The 20,804-nt window shown below is 45.7% G+C and overlaps 1 protein-coding gene across 1 annotated transcript in view; it reads right to left on the bottom strand.

The window, feature by feature from the left end:
- Positions 1–20,804, bottom strand: part of LOC126162863 (anoctamin-10) — a 338,775-nt gene that overhangs the window by 140,081 nt on the left and 177,890 nt on the right. Inside the window, exon 7 of the mRNA XM_049919640.1 lies at positions 1,738–1,913. Within this exon, the coding sequence (XP_049775597.1) occupies positions 1,738–1,913 (176 nt within the window). The remainder of the gene's footprint in view (positions 1–1,737; positions 1,914–20,804) is intronic.

A 20,804-nucleotide genomic window follows, 5' to 3' on the forward strand; every position in this document is an offset into this window, starting at 1 on the left:
TATGCTGCGTCAGACGCCGATGCCGGAAGGATTACATCAATCAGGATTCTCACTCAACAGCCGCCTCTACATCACCACTGCTATTCACATCAGACTTCATAACCCCCGAGCTAACAGCAGTGCTCGAGGCCACCTCACTGAAGAAGATAGGGAGACTTGACATGGCAGACTTGTGAACTTCTGAATTTTTGTCCTATTTAACTTTCAAATGAGTATACACTGGACTTAGACAGCTTTGCTCCCTATGGGACATAGACTTTGTTCATTAAGTTTGTATATTAACTCTGAGCATCCTATTGTGTTTGATTATTGAACTTAAGACTCAGTGACAGTCTCACTGGCCTTCAGCTGCCTGAAATGCTGTTGCTCTATTTCGAGGAGTGACTTATGTTTTGTTTGAATCCACATTTGAGTAGATGTGACCGTCCGAACAGGCCATGGAGGCCAATCGGTACCGATCGGCCGCCGTGTCATCCTCAGCCCAAAGGCGTAACTGGATGCGGATATGGAGGGCCACGTGGTCAGCACTCCGCTCTCCCGGTGGTATGTCAGTTTACAAGACCGGAACCGCTACTTCTCAGTCAAGCAGTTCAATGTAGTAGCTCCTCCTTGCCAACTGCGCTCGGCAGACTGCATGGTCACTCATCCAAGTGCTAGCCCAGCCCGACAGCGCTAACTTCGGTGATCTGACGGCAACCGGTGTTACCACTGGGGCAAAGCCGTTGGCAGACGTGCTATTCATCTTTCATAAATAATCTTGTTCAATCATAGCTACCTGGATATTTTTGTGCTGTCGTCAGTGGACGTATCACAAATGCTTCAACTCTTATTCGATGTCAACATATTTATGTTTTTCAGAAAAAGATTTCCTTACAGGAATATCGCACTTCTGGAGCCGTTTTATTTTTTGAAAAAACTGGATAAGGCGTAGCTTCCAAAAATCCAGCGGAAGACAGTTTGTAAAATTACCAGTTAATAGCTGTGAGGGCGGGGCGTGAGTCGTGCTTGGCTAGCTCAGATGGTAGAGCACTTGCCCGCGAAAGTCAAACGTCCCGAGTTGGAGTCTCGGTCCGGCACTCAGATTTAATCTGCCAGGAAGTTTCATATCAGCGCACATTCCGCTGCAGACTGAAAATCTCATTCAGGGAACTCACTGGTAATCAGTCTCTTACCACACTCATTGCAACAAATCGGGCGTAGCTTGTGCAATGGCAGCTCAGATTCGATTTTTCCGGTCGGCTAAATTGTTTCGTAGGGGAGGAACTTACACAGGATCTTTAATGATAGCAAAGAAAAAAAATAAAAAGAAAAAATACAGTGGTGTCAAGTGCTTGGAGCGAGATGGCAATGCGACTTGCCCTTGTAACCTCCCCACAGATACATAATATTTATAATAACCTCCCAACAGCAAAAAACATAATTATAACCTTGACATTCAGCGTATATATGTATTGTGTGTGTGTGTGTGGGGGGGGGGGGGTGTTACATATACCTTTTCGTATCGCTTGTACAATAGGATAATTATACCTTTCGCGTCAAATAAAATTTTAAGTTATTCACATAAGGCGGTAGTAATAGTGAAATCATTGCGGAGCGACCTTTGTACTTTCTTCTGATTAGCATGAAGTATAGATCTCAAGCAAATTATTTGAACTACACAGTATATTGCTTTCTTAAATAAGGAACAAGACAAGTCACAAAGAGAGGTGAGCACCATATCAAGCTAGCAGTGCTGACCTCTAGGAAGACGGTGACCCAGATGACGTTGAAGAGGCAGAAGAAGGCGAGCGTCTCGTAGGACAGGAAGAGCTGCAGGAAACCCAGCGCCATGGGCGCCAGCAGCGCCGTCGTGTAGAAGCTCACGAAGTTGAAGTACAGCGCCACCGAGTCGCCGAAGTACAGCCGGATGTCCTCTGCACAGCACGAGAGCGGCGAGCGCAACGTTAATGGTTGGTTGGTTTAAAAGAGGGGGACAGGGACCAAACTACGAGGTCATCGGTCCCCCTTTCCTAATAAAACAATGCCACAAGAATAAAACAGACGAGACACATAATGCAAAACGGAAAGAAAGGAAAGACCACAAGAACGAAGGACAGGCAACGAACACTAAGGAACAAAAAGAGGACAATAAAACAACACAGAGATGTAAGAAACAGTTAGAAGAGAATTAAACAAGGAAGCAGATTACAGTGGCTGGCCGGCCACGAAAATAAAAAGGAAATGCCAGCCACCCTGAAACACATTAAAACATCCACGGTAAAAGCACTAGGATAGAGGACACAGGCGGGCAAAGGACTTGCGCTAAAACTCAGATCGACTGCTAAAACCCACCCTCACGGATGAAACGTAAAACCAAATCAGCCGATGAGGCTTTGTGTGCTAAAATCAATGATAACGAGTCCAGCAACCAGAGATGAAGTCGCAGGGCAGCCAAAGAAGGACAGAGCAGAAGACTATGGTCCACTGTCAACCGGGCGCCGCACCGACACTGAGGCAGGTCTTCACGGATCAGGAGGCAGCCGTGGGTCGCCCAGGCGTGGCCAATGCGGAGCCGGCAGAGGACCACGGAGTCCCTGCGAGAGGCCCTCATCGAGGACTTCCACACATTCGTGGTCCCCTTAGTGGCTAGCTGTTTGTTGCGCGTACTGAGATTTTGCCATTACGTCTCCCAAAGCTGAAAAATATTGCGGCGTAATAACGAAACCCGGTCAGTTGCGAGGATGCCAATCTCCAGAAGTGCTTTCCGTGTAGCCTGTCTGGCCAGCCTGTCAGCAAGTTCAATTCCGGGAATTCCGACGTGACCAGGGGTCCAGACGAACATCAGTGACCGATTGGACTGTTCCAGGGCATAGATGGACTCCTGGATGGACGCTACCAAAGGATGACGAGGACAGCACTCGTCGACAGTTTTCAGGCTGCTCAAGGAGTCAGTACATAAAAGAAAAGACTCCCAGGGCATGAACAGAGATACTGAAGAGCACGAGAAATGGCCACCAGCTCTGCAGTGAATACAACGCAGCCATCGGGCAAAGAATGCTGTTCAATGTGGCCGCCGTGAACGTAGGCAAAGCCAACGCGACCGTCAGCCATCGAGCCGTTGGTGTAAACCACTTCAGAGCCCCGGAACGCGTCAAGAATCGAGAGGAAGTGACAGCGGAGAGCCGCAGGGTTAACGGAGTCCTTAGGGCCACGTGAAAGGCGTACACCATGGAGGCGAACGTGAACGGACCTCAAGTAGAGGTGGTAAAGGGAAGGACTCCAGTTCGGAGAGAAGGGACCGCACGCGAACCGCAATCGTTAGCCCTGACCTGGGCCGCCGATGCGGGAGATGGAAAGCGTTAATGGACGAGGATGGAAACGAGAGCGAAAAAAAAACTCCATTTCCTTTATCTCAACATCGAGGTCAGGGATTCCGATGACATGTCAGTACTAAGCAAATAAGGGAATAACTACAACAGCTACATAAGAGAAATGAATTTGGAAACAAAATTATAGGAAGTAGAAGAAGTAGATGATGATGATATGAGTGACAGGATATAGCGAGAAGAATTTGACAGAGCCCTGGGAAACCTAATTCGAAACAACGCCCCAGGACTAGACGTCACCCTCTCATATTTACTTTGACCATTGGGAGCGTTAGCCATGATAAAACTATTGCACCTAATATGTAAGGTATACAAGAGATTCTTAATACCCTCAGACGTCAAGATCGGTTAAAGAAAGGCGAATGTGCGTTTAGATTTGGAGAAAGCTTTAAGCAATGTTGACTTCAATGCATTCGCTACCTAAACTGTTACCATATTTTCATCTCCACCACTGGCAATGTTCAGCATCAAAGGAAAAAGTTCACGAGTATTGTGCAATAGCCTTTAGGCAGGTGCGTGCCGAGCAAAATTATGTGGGATGAGTAAGTCTCGCCGTGGTGCGACAACATGGAGAGCGAAGAGCGTTTCACTGTAAATTTGAACGTAGCGAAGCGTCACAGACAAACAAAACCTGAACGGAGCAAAATTAGCGTAAAGAGGGGCATGCGTGAAACTGTCAATGGATTTGAAAGTAAAATTGTATCTACCGACTTCACAGAACATTGTAAGATGTTTTAGTCGTACCTTAAATCAGTAAACGGATCGAAGCCGTTTGTTAAGAAACTGTGACTATAATGGTATCTGAACGTTGGCACCGAAGGCCGAAGTACTAAATAATTTCCAAAACGGTTTCAGAGAGGAAGATAATACTGTGATTCCTCCTCTAAATGGTCGCTCTAATATCAAAATAACGTACCAAACAAATGACCATGGGATAGAAAAAAACTTTTTTTTTGTTTTTTTTTTTGTTTGGGGTTTAAGGGCGCTCAACTACTGAGGTCATTAGCGCCCAGTCACAATTGTTAGAGCACATAGAATCTAGTAAAACTCAAGGGGGGGGGGGACACCAGAAAGTTCTTACAAAGATGCAGATAAAATAAGTGAAAGAGTTAGATGTCTTTGGACAAGCCAGTCAAAGTAATGAAACAAAGAACACGAGCAGCTGCTCGAGCGTCATCAGCTAAAATATCCTGTAAAGTAGATGGCAGAGACAGGACAACACGAGATTGACAAAACGGGGACACGACAATAAAACATGGCGCACTGTTAATGCATGACCACAAGGGCACTGCGGGGCTGGGTCACCAGAGAGCAGGTAGCGGTGGCTAAACCGGCAATGCCCAATTCGCAACCTGGTCAGAAGGACCTCTTCTCGCCGAGATGGTCAGGAGGAGGTTGTCCAAGCAGTTGGGAACGGTTTTACTGCCCGGAGCTTGTTTCCTTGAAGTGATGACCAAGTATCCCACCATAACGACACAAGCCTCTTACAAACAACACCACTAACGTCAGATGACAGGACACAATGGGAGGCTGGCCGAGGCAGGAGGACTGCAGCCTTGGTTGCAGCATCAGCAGCCTCATTCCCAGGCACTCCTACATGGCCGGGAACCCACAGAAAGCTGACAGGAGAGCCACCATCAGCAAAAGAATGGAGGGACTGCTGGATCCGTTGCACCAAGGGATGGACCGGATATGGAGCTCCAAGGCTCTGAAGAGCACTGAGTGAATCAGAGCAGAGTACATACGATGAATGGCGGTGGCGGCGGGCATACTGAACGGCCTGATGGAGAACAAAAAGCTCGGCCGTAAAGCTGGAACACTGGTCGAGGAGCCGGTATTTAAAGGTGACGGCCCCGACGACAAAGGCACAGCTGACACCATCGTCAGTTTTGGAGCCATCAGTGTAAATAAAGCTGTGACTGGCAAGTCGCGCACGAAGTTCGACAAACCGTGAGCAATACACTGCAGCCGGAGTACCCTCCTTCGGGAGCGAGCTGAGGTCGAGATAAACATGAACCGGAGCCTGGAGCCAAGGTGGTGTCGGGCTCTCACCCTCTCTGAAGGTGGCAGGGAGGGCAAAATACAATTGTCGAAGCAGGCGACGAAAGCGGACTCCAGGGGGTAGCAGGGCAGACACACACAACCCATACTGGCGGTCGAGAGAATCGGCGAAGAAGGACTGATAAGAGGGGTGGTCGGGCATTGACAACAGCCAGCAGGCACACCGACAAAGCAGTACGTCGCGCCGGTAGGTCAATGGTAATTCGGCAGCTTCAGCATAAAGACTCTCGACGGGACTAGTGTAGAATGCTCCGGTCGCAAGACGTAACCCCCTTTGGTGGATGGAGTTGAGACGGCGTAAGAGGGATGGCCAAGCAGACAAGTAGACGAGGCTCCCATAATCCAGCATTGATCTGACTATGGACCGATACAAGCGAAGCAGGACAGTGCGATCCGCTCCCCAAGATGAACCACTAAGAACTCTGAGGACATTAAGGGAACGTGTACAACGAACAGCCAAATAAGAGACGTGCGGAGACCAACAAAGTTTCCTGTCCAGTGTGAGCCCTAGAAACTTAGTTGTTTCCACGAATGGGAGAACAACGGGACCGAGATGTAAGGATGGCGGAAGGAACGCTTTATATCGCCAAAAGTTGATGCAAGCAGTCTTCTCTTCAGAGAACCAGAAGCCATTTGCCACACTCCATGAGTATAGGCTGTCTAGACAACGCTGAAGGCAGCGCTCCAGGATGCATGTTCTCTGGGCACTGCAGTAGATCGCGAAGTCATCGACAAAAAGAGAGCCTGAGACATTAGGTGGAATGCAATCCATAATTGGACTGATCGCTATGGCAAAAAGGGCTACGCTCAAGACGGAGCCCTGAGGCACTCCGTTATCATGGAGGAAGACGTCGGACAATACGGAACCCAGACGTACCCTACACTTTCGATCTGTTAAAAAGGAATCAATAAAAAGGGGCAGGCGACCGCGTAGACCCCACCTGTGCATAGTGCGGAGGATACCTCCTCTCCAACAGGTATCATAAGCCTTCTCCAAATCGAAGAACACGGCTACCGTTTGGCGCTTTCGCAAAAAGTTGTCCATGATGAATGTCGACAAGGTCACAAGTTGGTCAACAGCGGAGCGGCGGCGACGAAAGCCGCATTGAACATTGGTAAGTAGCCGTCGAGATTCAAGAATCCAAACTAACCGAGCGTTAACCATGCGCTCCATCACCTTACAGACACAGCTTGTAAGAGAAATGGGGCGGTAACTAGAAGGAAGGTGTCTATCCTTCCCGGGTTTGGGTATAGGAACAACGACGGCGTCACGCCAACGCATGGGGACCTGACCCTCGGTCCAGACGCGATTGTAGGTACGAAGAAGGAAGCTTTTGCCTGCCGGAGAAAGGTGTGCCAGCATCTGAACGTGAATGGCATCTGGCCCCGGAGCAGAGGACCGGGACAGTGGAAGTGCACGTTCGAGTTCCCGCATAGTAAAGGGGGCATTATAATTTTCCAGATTCAGCGAGTGGAAGGAAGGTCGCCGAGCCTCTTCTGCCTCTTTCCTGGGAAGGAAGGCAGGATGGTAATGGGTGGAGCTTGAAACCTCCGCGAAAAAGCGGCCGAAGGCGTTGGAGACATCCACAGGATCAACAAGGACCTCATTACCTGAAGTCAGGCCAGGTACCGAGGAGTGGGCCTTAATGCCCGACAGCCGGCGCAGGCCACTCCAGACGACAGAAGAGGGATGATGATGATGATGATGATGATGATGTTTGGTTTGTGGGGCGCTCAACTGCGTGGTTATCAGCGCCCGTACAATTACCCAATCTTTGCTCAGTCCAATTTCGCCACTTTCCTGGATGATGATGAAATGATGAGGACAACACAAACACCCAGTCATCTCGAGGTAGGTGAAAATCCCTGACCCCGCCGGGAATCGAACCCGGGACCCCGTGCTCGGGAAGCGAGAACGCTACCGCGAGACCACGAGCGGCGGACGACAGAAGAGGGAGTAAAACTGTTAAAGGAGCTGGTGAAAGAGGCCCAACAAGCTTTTTTTGCTGTCTTTCATGACCCTACGGCATTGCGCTCGGAGTCGTTTGTATCCAATACAATTCGCCAACGTAGGATGGCGGCGAAAGGTGCGTAAATCACGTCGTCGAGCACGGATAGCGTCTCTACAAGCCTCATTCCACCAGGGGACGGAAACGCGACGTGAAGAAGAGGTAGTATGAGGAATGGAATGTTCGGCAGCATTGATGATAACAGCCGTGAGGTATTCGACCTGACTGTCACAACTGGGAAAATCGTGGTCCGGAAAGGTCGCCAGGGAGGAGTAAAGTCCCCAGTCAGCTTTCAGTATGTTACAGCTCGAAGGACGTGGGGATGGGGTGTGGTGCAGGAGACGAACGACACAGGGGAAGTGGTCGCTTGAATAGGTGTCAGAAAGGACATACCACTCGAACCAACAGGCAAGAGTGGTAGAACAGAACGAGAGGTCCAAGTGGGAGTAGGTATGAGTAGAGTCCGAGAGGAAAGTCGGGGCGCCAGTATTGAGGCAGACAAGATTGCCATGCTTGAAGACATCCGCCAAGAGGAAGCCTCTCTGACAGGATGCAGGAGAGCCCCAAAGGGAATGATGGGCATTGAAGTCGCCAAACAATAAACCTGCGGAGGAAGCTGAACAATCAGGTGCATCATGTCAGCCCGACTAACTGCGGATGACGATGGAGTGTAGATGGTACAAACAGAAAAAGTAAAGGCAGAAAGAGTAATATGGACAGCTATTGCTTGGAGTGGGGTGGTCAATGGGATGGGATGGTAATAGACATTGTCCAGAACGAGCAAAATGACCCCACCATGAGCGGGAATACCGTCCACAGGGGTGAGGTCAGACCGTTCCGAGGCATAGTGGGTGAAAGCAATACGGTCAGTTGGGCGCAACTTGGTTTCCTGGAGACCAAGGACGAGCGGACAGTGCAGGCGGAGGAGCAGTTGTAATTCCTCCCGATTAGATCGAATACCTCTTACGTTCCAATGTAACAAAGCCATCGCTAGTCAGAAAAAAGGAGGAACAAAACGGGTGAAGAGCTGGTCACCTCGACGGCCGCGGAGGGCCAGGTTTCGAGGGAACAACGCTACAACCGACGGGAGGCGGATCCTGTTCCATCGAGTCGTCGCCAGCTGCAGCCGCTTTTCCGGGTTGCGTAGGAGGGGCAGCATCATTCGCCTACGAGAGGCCAGCTGAGCGTCTGGCAGCAGAGCGTCCCGGCGAAACTGAAGACGGCCGGGAGCAGCGACTCTCGGATGGAGCGTCAGACGAAACGCGCCAGGGTGGAGAGGGGGATAAAGACTTCTTCTTGGAGGCCTCCTTGGAAGTCCAATGAGGCACGGGGATGGTGGGCTGGACCCGAAGAAGGTCCTCACGCGCGGGGTCCATGTTGGAACGCCGGACCTTGGAAGCCGGGGTCCGCAACGTTTCCCCGATGGACGCCTGAGAAGAGGATTGCTTCTCAGGCGGCGGAGGGGGAGGAGGAGGAAGGGTGGCCCCTGGGGCAGAAGGGGCAGGGGCCGCAAGGGAGGAGGATTTGGAAGGGAGGGATTTGGGAGGCGGAGGCATAGACCCCGGACGAGGTGAGGAGGTGGAGGGGGGGACAGGATAGGGGTGAGGATACTGTGGAAGGAGTGGACACGACTAAGTCAAACGAAGTTGTCAACGTCACGGGATGGAGGCGGTCATACTTCTTCCTGGCCTCAGAATAAGAGAGACGATCCAAAGTTTTTAATTCTTGAATCTTCTTCTCCATCTGATACGCGGGGCAGTCTAAAGATCTAGGCGAGTGGATGCCAGGACAATTGATGCACCGAGGTGGTGGGGTGCATGTATGTTCCTCACGAAGAGGACGTCCACAATCGCCACAAAGGGGCTCAGCCTCACACCGTGACGACATGTGCCCAAAGCGCAAACACCGAAAGCAGCGCATAGGAGGCGGGACGTAAGGTCGCACGTCGCACCGGTAGCACATCACCTTTACCTTCTCCGGGAGAACATTCCCCTCGAAGGCGAGGATAAAGGCCTCGGTGTCGATGCGACAGTCTTTGGGGTCGCGCTGGACTCGCCGGACGAAATGCACGCCTCAGCGCTCCAGGTTGGCACTGAGCTCCTCATCAGATTGCAGCAGGAGGTCCCGATGAAAAATAACCACCTGCGTCCTATTCAGTGCCAGATGCGGGACAATGGACACTGGTATGTCCCCTAGTCGGTCGCACGCCTGGAGCACCGCCGACTGTGTGGCGGAGGTGGTCTTTATAAGAACGGACCCCGAACGCATTTTACTGAGAGCCTCGATTTCCCCGAAGATGTCCTCGATGTGCTGGACAAAGAACATGGGCTTGGAGGTGGCGAACGTCCCCCCCATCGGTCTGCAAACAGACTAAATAGCGGGGGAAGTACTTCGCCCCAAGCCGGCGGGCCTGTCCTTCCTCCCAGGGAGTGGCCAAGGGGGAAAGGGCAGGCGAACCAGAACCAGAGACAGTACCTTTCTTTTTAAAAGACTCAGCCGCAGAGCGACCTGATACACGTTGACGTTTCATGTGCGAAACGTCCGCCCCGATACCACCCACTCCGACCAGGGGCTCTCCCCACGGGCGCCACCCAGCCTCAGCAAGGGCCACCTAGCAGGATGACCGTTGCCGGGAGTCCTGATGCCCCAAGGAGACGGGCATCTACTCCTTCCCCAAAAGGCTCGTACTTCTGTAGAATTTTGAAAAAAGGTGGTCAAACCCCAAGGGGGACCATCACATCACATGGAAGGCCGAAACAGTTTAAACTCTGCCTCTTACGACAGGCAGGAATACCTCGGGCCTATTCTTACCCCAGACCGCAGGGGGGAGAAAAAAACTGAAACGCTCAAAAGAAGAAAAGCCACTGGACCTGAAGGAATACTGGAATACTTATACGATTCCACAGAATATGCAAAAGCCGGCCGGAGTGGCCGTGCGGGTCTAGGCGCTACGGTCTGGAACCGCGAGAGCGCTACGGTCGCAGGTTCGAATCCTGCCTCGGGCATGGATGTGTGTGATGTCCTTAGCTTAGTTAGGTTTAAGTAGTTCTAAGTTCTAGGGGACTGATGACCTCAGAAGTTAAGTCACATAGTGCTGAGAGCCCTAGAGTATGCAAAAGAATTTGCCTCTCTTCTAGCAGAAGCGTACAGCATGTCGTTGGTGGAGCGAAGCGTTTCTAATAATTGAGAAACAGCGCACATCATTCCCGTTTTAAATAAGAGTCCTAGAACAGACGCATAAAACTACAGTCCTGTATCTCTGACGTCAGTGTGTTGTAGAATATGTGGAACATGTTTTATCCTCGCGTATTATGATATTTCTGTAGTCTGAAAATCTCTCCTTAAGAAATCACCATGGGTTCCTAAAACAACGATCTTGTGAAATCCAACTCGCTCTGTTCGTCCACGAGACCCAGAGAGCAGTTAATACCGCCGCCCAAGTTGATGCGTTTTGCCGTGACTTCCGGAGGCCGTAGAGGTCTTCGGATGTAAAATTATCTAAGTGACATAACGGATAATGTAGGAAGCTCCATGAGATTTACCGCTGATGATGCTGTTGCGTACAGGGAATTCGTGACGCTATAAAATTGTAGCGAAATGCAGCAAGGCCTGCAAGAATTCCCAACGGACCTTCAATATAAACAAATGTAGCGCATTGAGCTTAACTTGACAGAAAGACCCATTATCATACGGTACGTGTTTTCAGAATTGTCACTGGAAGTAGTCGTATCCATAAAATATCTAGGAGTATGCGTACGGAGCGATTCGAAGTGGAACGTCCATGTAGAACTAATCGCAGGTAAGTCAGATGCAGACAGACATTCATTGGAAGGACCCTCGGGAAATTTAGTCCATCAACAAAGGAAGTAGCTTGCGAAACACTCGTTCGACCAATACTTTAGTATTGTTCGGCAGTATGGAATCAGTATCAGACAAGATTTACAGAGGAAGAGCCAAAGAAGAGCAGCGCCTTTCGTTACAGGTCCATTTAGTAAGCGCGAAAGCGTCGCGGAGATGATCAACCAACTGCAGTGGCAGACGCTACAAGGGAGACCTTCGGTATCTCCGTGTGGTTTACTGTTAGAATTTCGAGAGCGTACTCTTCTAGAGTCGACCATTATAATACGTCCTCCTACGCGTATCTCCCGAAAAGACGACGAAGGAAAAATTAGCGAGATTCGAGGCACACCCTGTAAAGGTGGCTTGCGGAGTACAGATATAGATGGAGTCTAAAATGCTGAAGGCAGCAGGGATAAAATACAGGGAACGAAAGCTTATTTAAAAGTTATACCGAAAGTGGACTGGAATTACAATAGTCTAAACGCATGAAAGGAAAGCAATGGTTGAGAAGTGAGTGAGGCACGGCTGCAGCCTATCCCCGCTGTTAATCAGTCTGTACACCGAGGAAACCGTAAAGGAAACGAGAGAAATCTGGAGAGAGAATCAAACGTCAGCGAAAAGAAATAAAAACTTTGAGATTTGTCGACAATATTATAATTCTGTCACACAGTGTAGGACTTTGAAGAACAGTTGAATGGAATGGATAGTGCCTTGCAAAGAAGTTATAAGATGAACTTCAAGATAACTAAAACAAGGCTATAGGAATGGAGTCTAATTAAACCAGGTGATGCTGCGGAATTTAGCTTAGGAGATGAGGGACTGAAAGTAGATTAATTTTACTATTTCGTCTGCTAAAAATCTGATAATGGCTGAAGTAGAGAGGATGTAAAACGCATGCTGGCTACAGGAAAAAAAATTTGTTAACGTGAAATATAAATTTGAGTATTAGAAAGTCGTTTCTGGAGGTATTTGTTTGGAGTATAGCCTAAGGTTTAGAAGGTTTTTAAATGTGGCACTACAAAAAATGCTGAAGATTACATGCGCAAAACTAATAACTAATGAGCACGTACTGAATGGTATTAGGAAAAACGAAATTTATGGCACAACTTTGTTACAAGAAAGAGTCAGTTGATGGGACACATCCTGAGGCATCAACGCATAAACAGTTTGGTAATGGAATGAACTCTGTGGTGTATGTGTGAGGTGGAGGGGAGGGGGGGTAAAAATCGTAAAGGGAGAGTAAGGTTTGAATACAGGAAGCAGGTTGAACTATGCAGGGATTAAGATGCCTACTAAGGATCGACTATCATCTGCATCAAACAAGACTTCGAACTGAAGCCAACAACAACACCGCTTAAGGCAGTGTCTTTACGTGGACGGTCAAAGTGTAGTGGCAGTTCAGTCTCTGCGCTTAAACGATTATGTACGTCATCTTGTCCTCTGACGCCATGCAGCGATATATAAGGTTGTAATGCAGGTCAATAAGAGATATACTGGCTTGCTTGTGACCTTGACGATTAGATCAGTTGATTTGATATTTTCGATTTTGTAAAGCAAAAGATTAGCTGCTCGTCTCTTACATTTGTACTGTTTAATCGTATCGCCAAGCAGCCCGATATGAAAAATACGAATCCTTCAACGTGGGTGGTAAAGGCCCCATTACATTAAAAACGAGCACAGGTAATATGTGCTTTAGACACGTTTCTCTTTTTTCTCAAGCGGGAGATCGTAGAAGGCAACAGCATATGTTTGTGTATACGCTAAACGCAACTGAAATAAACTACATGTTCTTAGAATTACTTCTCAGTTTTATAGGACTATTAATTTAAATCGTCTATTGAACACAAAAAAGCTTTGATGTAAATATATTATGGTTTCTAGTGGGTACGTTAGCGAATAACAGCATTTCCTGAGAGACTGAAGGGTAAGTTTACAAACTTGCCTCTAAGAAATCCTCATAGGCACCCTGGAAAAAGTGACAATGGTAAATCTTAAAAACACCGGAAAAATGTTAAGTTACTGTCACTTTTTACAGAAAAAAGTAGTCGCTTGGAGCACTGCAGATTGTACAGTGGTGACAGCTCGTTGGGTGACCCTCTACCAGTGACTAAGTCATGGCAGTGAAGTGTTGTTACGTGCCAGTCGAATATACGAAATCGACGCAGTAAGATATTTCGACTTGGAGACTTACCCGCAGAAAGGAGCTGTTGTCCCAGCACATGCCCCTGATCACAGCGTCAGTGAATTTTCCCGATATGTTGGTGTACGGCTATGGACTTTGCAATGTCTCTACAAGGAGCGGTATACCACTGACACCCGTATAACACTGTGTACGAGCAGTTGTCACGAAACATCCTAACAGAGACGGTGTGGAGACGAGTGTCACGCACTGTCAGGACAATGAGCTTCAAACACGATGAAACTGCTTTTGTCAGCTGATGCAGTTATTGCTAAAATACTTCCCATTACGAGAGAGTCATCGTAGTATGAGAGTGATGTTGTTGCAGTGGAATACTTAGCTTTGAACCGTTGAATCTCCGCCACCAATAAAATTCTTTAGGGGATGTATACTGCAGGTTTTTTTGGATTTCGAACGTGGTGAAAACTTGGATTTAAAAATAATATTTTCTAACACACTGATGAATCCTTTAAACAGCAGATATATTTTCCGTAAGCATTTACAAATATGTTCACACATAAACTGTTTTCTACTAACACGACTGACGAAACAGCAACCATTACAGACTTTGCGTCATCACATTGGTCAAATTGCGACGGACCTAAAGTGTTCTGCACCGCTCAATATATACCCTATCTTAACAATGTATGTTCTTTGGCCTATAGTCAAACACACTTACATTTACTGATTTATAGTGAAAAGTTAATAATTTACAACAAACTGTTAGTACGGTTTTAAAAACAAATTATGATTCATTCCGTGCACATTTCTAAATGTTGTTCTTTTGTCTCTTTTGTGGAAATGTTTAAAAAGTTACAACAATATCAATCGCAAAATCGTTAATTACCATTTTATTTTTAAATCGGGTTTTACTCCTAACGTAAACTGATGATTTCGTAGTATCAAAGGGACTGAAAAATTAATAGTATTTGCATCAGAATGTTCGAGAATCGTTAGTGAAAAAGTTAATTATAACTGATGTAATTGGTTTTTTCGTTATTGATATATGTAAAGTGCACAAATCACGTTAAATAATCAGTTGACTGATGAACGTTCCAAAAGCGCATTTTTACGTACGTTGAAATTTTCAAATTTTGCTAATTAATTATTGGTTTAATTACAACATATATATTTCTCCTAACATTTCTTTGGGAACCTAATAATGCAGTCACGAGAATGAAATTATAAATTTTACTGAAATTTACGAAAGTGTGATAATACACAACATCAGATTTTCTAACTAATTATACCTTTCTGTTAACTACAGTTAAATAACCTGAAATAATGTTAATGGTGCTGGTCCGGTATATAAGTGAACCTAACACTTTAATTTGCTGATAGAAAGTAAGAAAAATTATATTTCTAACTACTGTCGATTACATATTGTGGATTGGGTAATATACTATTTGCTAAACTTTTTTTGGTATCTAAGCATTCATTAACTACCGTATAACTAGTCCTATTACACGATCCATGTCAATCAGTTACCTAACGAACATATCGAGGGGAACAGCATGCACTGAAAATTTTGTGTCACACAGCTTGCAAAAGGCCATTGCATCGAGAAGCACCTAAGGCTGCATGTCTTCTCTGGGCCAAACCACACAAACACCCTTCATATCAAACCCTTAAAAAACTAGAGAGAAAATAGGCTTAAGTTTGACCACATTAAAAGAATGGGGTAAGAAAGAGTTCCAAGGAGAACCCTAGAATGGACAGAATCTTGACGAATATTAATAGGACATCACGAGCATGATGGAGAGACAATGTGAAGAGTTATGTGAGCCGAATAGGACAGCAGTGGGAAGAGACGATGAATAATAAAGTAGGAGAAAACAGAACTTTGGAAGAGGCTCTGTGAACGACGTGCATAAGCAGAAACGTTTCAGAAAGAAGAAGATGCTGACTAGAGACATGTACTGTGGTCCAACGAGTCGCGATTTTGCCCCTTTTCTGATGATACAAGACACCACGCAAAACGACGACTCGAATAAGCAGTGTGTGGAGGGTTTAGTTCAGACCACAGGTATTTTCGTAGTGTTTTGCGGATCTTTGTCTTACCATAAATTTGACAGATTCAGTTTACTGTCAGCACAAATCAGAATGTATGTTTCAGCATCCTTGATGACCAAAGTGTTACCCTTTTTCTACATCTTCATGAAGGATCTTGTTCCCAGGATGACGACCTCTGTGTTTGCAACGTTGCACGGATTCATAGCTGGGTTGTCAAACACTTTGGACCTTATTGCAATAAGGCCCACTTTATTTCCTATTTATTCATTATATGGCATGACTGAAAAACTTCTGGATTCTCTTCCTTGCAGAACTGAGGCATCGTTTTCATACAACACACTTATCATGCAGGGCCGCCTACAAATCAGGCATCCACAAATCCCTTTCTTACCCTTGACATTTAGGCAACCCTCAAAAGCTGGTTAATTTGCAGGCAAATACTGTTCCCACATAAAATGCCTGTCAGGCAGCCTATCGCCCAGGGGCTGGAAAAATATGTTTTTGCCATGTTCACTACTTCCAACATTTGCCTCATCACACCATATTTCTCCTCCTTCCTGGAAAAATAGAATGCCACTATTTTTAGTAGTAGGTAGTCATTCATTCCTTCAAACTGACTTTTCAGTTTTGTATTGCATTGCAGCAGTTTACTGGTTGAACAAACGCAGGTGAATCACCTAGAACTTGCACTGCAAAAACTGTCTACGTCTATGTGATTACTCTGCTATTCACAATAAAGTGCCTGGCAGAGGGTTCAATTAACCACCTTCAAGCTGTCTCTCTACCGTTCCATTCTCGAACGGCACGCGGGAAAAACGAGCACTTAAATTTTTCTGTGCAAGCCCTGATTTCTCTCATTTTATCCTAATGATCCTTTATCGCCAACAGAATGATTTTGCAATCAGAGAAGAAAACTGGTGATTGAAATCACACGAGAATATCCCGTCGCAACGAAAAGCGCCTTTATGTTAATGATTGCCACTCGAATTCATGTATCATGTCTGTGACATTATCTCCCCTATTTAGCGATAATACAGAACGAGCTGCCCTTCTTCGTACTTTTTCGATGTCATCCGCCAGTCCCATGTGATGTGGATCTCACGCCGCACAGCAATACTCCGGAATAGGGCGAACAAGCGTAGTGTAAGTAGTCTCTTTGGTAGACCCGTTGCACCTTCTAAGTGTTTTACCAATGAATAGCAGTCTTTGGTTTGCTCTATCCACAATATTATCTATGTGATCGTTCCAATTTAAGTTATTTGTAATTGTAATCCCTAAGTATTAAGCGGAATTTACAGTCCTCAGATTTGTGCGACTTATCGCGTAATCAAAATTTAGCTGATTTCTTTTAGTACTCATGTGAATAACTTCACACTTCTTTATTCATGGTCAATTGCCACTTTTCGCACCATACAGATATCTTATGTAAATCATTTTGCAAGTCGTTTTGATCATCTGATAACTTTACAAGACGGTAAATGACAGCATCATCTGCAAACTATCTAAGACGGCTACTCAGATTGTCTCCTATGTCATTAATACAGATCAGGAACAACAGAGGGCCTATAACAATTCCTTCGGGAACGCCGGATATTACTTCTGTTTTACTCGATGACTTTCCGTCTAATATTACGAACTGTCACCTTTCTGACAGGAAATCACGAATCCAGTCGCACAACTGAGGCGATACTCCGTAGGCACGGAGTTTGGTTAGAAGACGCCTGTGAGGAACGGTGTCTAAAGCCTTCTGGAAATCTAAAAATATGGAATCAATTTGACATCCCCTGTCGATAGAACTTATTACTTCATGAGTATAAAGGGCTAGTTGTGTTTGACAAGAACGATATTTTCTGAATCCGCGCTGACTATACGTCAATAAATCGTTTTCTTCGAGGTACTTCATAACCTCCGAATGCAGTATATGTTCTAAAACCCTACTGCAAATCGACGTTAGTGATACAGGCCTGTAATTCAGCGGATTACCCCTACTTCCCTTTTTGGGTATTGGTGTGACTTGAGCAATTTTCCAGTCTTTAGGTACGTATCTTTCTGGGAGCGAGTGGTTGCATATAATTGCTAAATATGGTGGTATTTTATCAGCGTACTCTGAGGAGTGGAAATGGAAAGTACTGTTGATGTGCAGTTTTCAGTTTTCACGAAATGGATTGGTAGTCAGGGGCTCGTAATGTTAGCCAATAAACAGAGTGTAATAACTGTTACAATGTGTATTTTTTGTGTAAATGTACACTTTTTTTAAATGGAATAAAGCCTGTTTACATTATCAAACCAAAAGTAGTGTAAATTAGAACGTCAGTGGTGTCTGTTGCAGGGTTATAGTGCGAGTCGTTTATGAGGTGTCGTATTTTGAAAGTTCCCACACCCGTACTTTTAGAATACTGGTGGTACAACACACTAAAGAACAGAACAAGTGTGTACACAAGTTATGTGGATTCTGACCAGTAACGAGACAACTGACCATCATAGGTTGAGTTCAAAATGACCACCGGCAGTGGCAATACACGCTTCCAGTCTGATATTACGGAACGACTGATGCAGACATGCTAACACTTCAGCATAGATGTCCGAACAGGCTGCAGTAATATGTCGTTGCATATCAAAGGGTGTGGTTGGTATGTCTTTGTAGTCAGCGTCTTTCAGTTTTCTCCACAGAAAAAACTCTACAGAACAAATCCGGGGAATGGGCATGCCAAGGTACAAGTCTTCTGCTTCCAATCCAACGATTTGGAAACAATGCGGGAAGGCATGCTGTTGTACTTCGTGCACTATGGGCTGGACAGCCATCATGTTGGTACCACAGATTCCTCATAGTCTGCAGAGGAACGTCTTATAGTATCCGTGGAAGACAATGCGTTAGGAGGTTGTAACGCTTGTGTGTTCCATCTATGAAAAATGGGCCTATGAGCTCACTATCCCACACGTGTTAACACTCCATGGGCGCTGATGTTCCGCCTGACAAAACAAATGGGGATTGTCAGCAGACCAATAGTGAATGTTTCGGTGGTTTACATGGTCATGATTGGTAAATGTGGCTTCATCACTAAAGAAGATACATGACCCATCTGGAGTATTCTCTCTTAATGCCCATGTACAGAAATTAAAAGGATGGTCATAATCGTTTCCATGCAGCTCTTGACGTGGAGAGATGTGATAGGGATGGAACCTGTATCGATAGAAAATGCGTATAACATTTGGCTGATTCATGCCACTTGGTCATGCGATAGTATGGGAGGTAACATGCGGATCAACTGCAAAAGCACCAAGAAAATTGATTTGTCCCTCTTCTCTCGTCACTTGATTCATTTTGTTACGTTATCTATGTGAAACACCACCACTTTCGCGTAACTGGATGAAGAGACTGATAAATAAATGCCGAGGTGGTTGACGTTTACTTGGATATCTTGTCACATACACCATACGAGAATGAACACTCTTCCTACACTTTACATACACCATGAGCATCTCGGGTTTTTCTGCATTAGCAGATCCCATCGTCCAGTCACGATCCACTGCTTGGACTGTTACATACCAACTGACAAGTTACGCGATGCACTCAAGGAACGCACAAGCACACTGTGAACAAACGTAACGACATCGTGCCAAGCAACTATGCAGGTTGAACAGGACAAAGAAGTATCAGTGTGGAAAATTTTCAAAATAATATCTCGTAAACGGTTCACACTAGAATCCTGCAACAAACACCATATACGTTCTAATTTAGTCTACTTTTACTTTGTTAATGTCAATAAGCATCAGTCCATTTAAAAAGCATGTTTGCACAAAAAACACACTTTCTAACAATTATTGCAATCTGTTCACTGGCTAAAAGTACGGGCCCCTGACTTTCAATCCATCGCGTGAAAACTGCACATCAATAGCACTTTCCATTGCCGCAATACTTGCAGTGCCAGTTTTAGGTGGCTCAGCCTGTATTTCCAGTTCTCATGGTATGCCTGTATTCCTGTATCGGTCGTTTGCAGTCTTCAACTTCCATCAAGAGCTTCATTTCATCTGCCTGGATATACTACTCATTCTTATGGAAGAGTGCGCATTATATGCAGCTGTACAGTATCTTGTGCCACCACAATCTTATTGATTCTGTAAAATTTAAATTTCGTAGAAGTATCAAAGAATAGAAATTTATAGCTACCATGATACGGAACAGTGGCACCGACATCAGGGTATTCTGCCGACGACCGGCTTCGGCCGGAGATGGCCAGTCTCTTCAAATCAATGCGCCAATACGTGTAAGGTCTCAGTGCAACCGATCTCAAAGCCCGAGTTTACAGACTTCCGACGACGGTCGGCCGAATTCAAATCAATTTTTTTTTCTTCAGTTGAATGTGGTGAAGTTCGGAATAAAAGAAGATAAATTGTGAGAAACTTTTAAGTTTAGTAGAAGAAAGGAGTTTATGGCATCCTGAGGATGAGAAATTTCGTAACAGGGATACATATGTCTCTGAATCTATGGTCTGAAATCTCTGCTTTATAGCCAACTCCCAAGTTTAGAACAACTTACAGTTCCAGAATGAAATTTTCAGTCAGCAGTAAAGTGTGAGCCGCGTTGAAACTTACTGTCAAATTAAAATTGTGCGCCGCGCCGCGCCGAGCCTCGAACTCTGGTCCTTTCATGGCCAAGTATTCATGTCGAGCACTTTCAGCCAAAAGCGAAGGTCCCAAGTTAAAGTCTCAGCTCAGCACACAGTTTTATCTGCCAGGAATTTTGAATTCCCACATTTAATACTTGATTTGTGGCGGTCTAGCCATTTCAGCCTCATATATATGCTTAATGTAGCAAGTGATCTGCAACTCGGGCAAAACCTGTATCAGAAATTTTAGGCCTATATTATAACCTCAAAAAATTATATGTTCAAGTGAGAAAGATTGCGAATGCCAATTTTGATGCTTGAAGTGACTGTAGTGGATTTTTTATTGGGTTGTAGTACGTGGGGATAGAAGTCTGCAAACTGTTACTTGCTGCTTACTGTTATTTTTATGCCATTAGTGTGATGATCCTGTTATAAGAGAGTTTGCAAATGTGCTGTATAATGTGTTTCCACTTTTTAATGTTTTTGGTGTTCAGGGTATCTTATGCGAAAATTTGTCACGTAAGTTGACTTACAGTCAATGGACGTTAATTGATGTGTGTGTGTGTGTTTCGCTGAATTTATCTGAAGCTGTACACAGTGTTTTTACCTTGCTTTTCAATGTCACCACGAATCATCTCCAGTACGTAATAAAACGCCTTTCTTTTCATCACATTCGTAAAATATGTCTCGTTATTCCAAAACTGAGGAAGGCGTGTATGATATTCTCCAT

This window comes from Schistocerca cancellata, chromosome 2 (assembly GCF_023864275.1).
Source record: "Schistocerca cancellata isolate TAMUIC-IGC-003103 chromosome 2, iqSchCanc2.1, whole genome shotgun sequence".
NCBI lineage: Eukaryota > Metazoa > Arthropoda > Insecta > Orthoptera > Acrididae > Schistocerca > Schistocerca cancellata.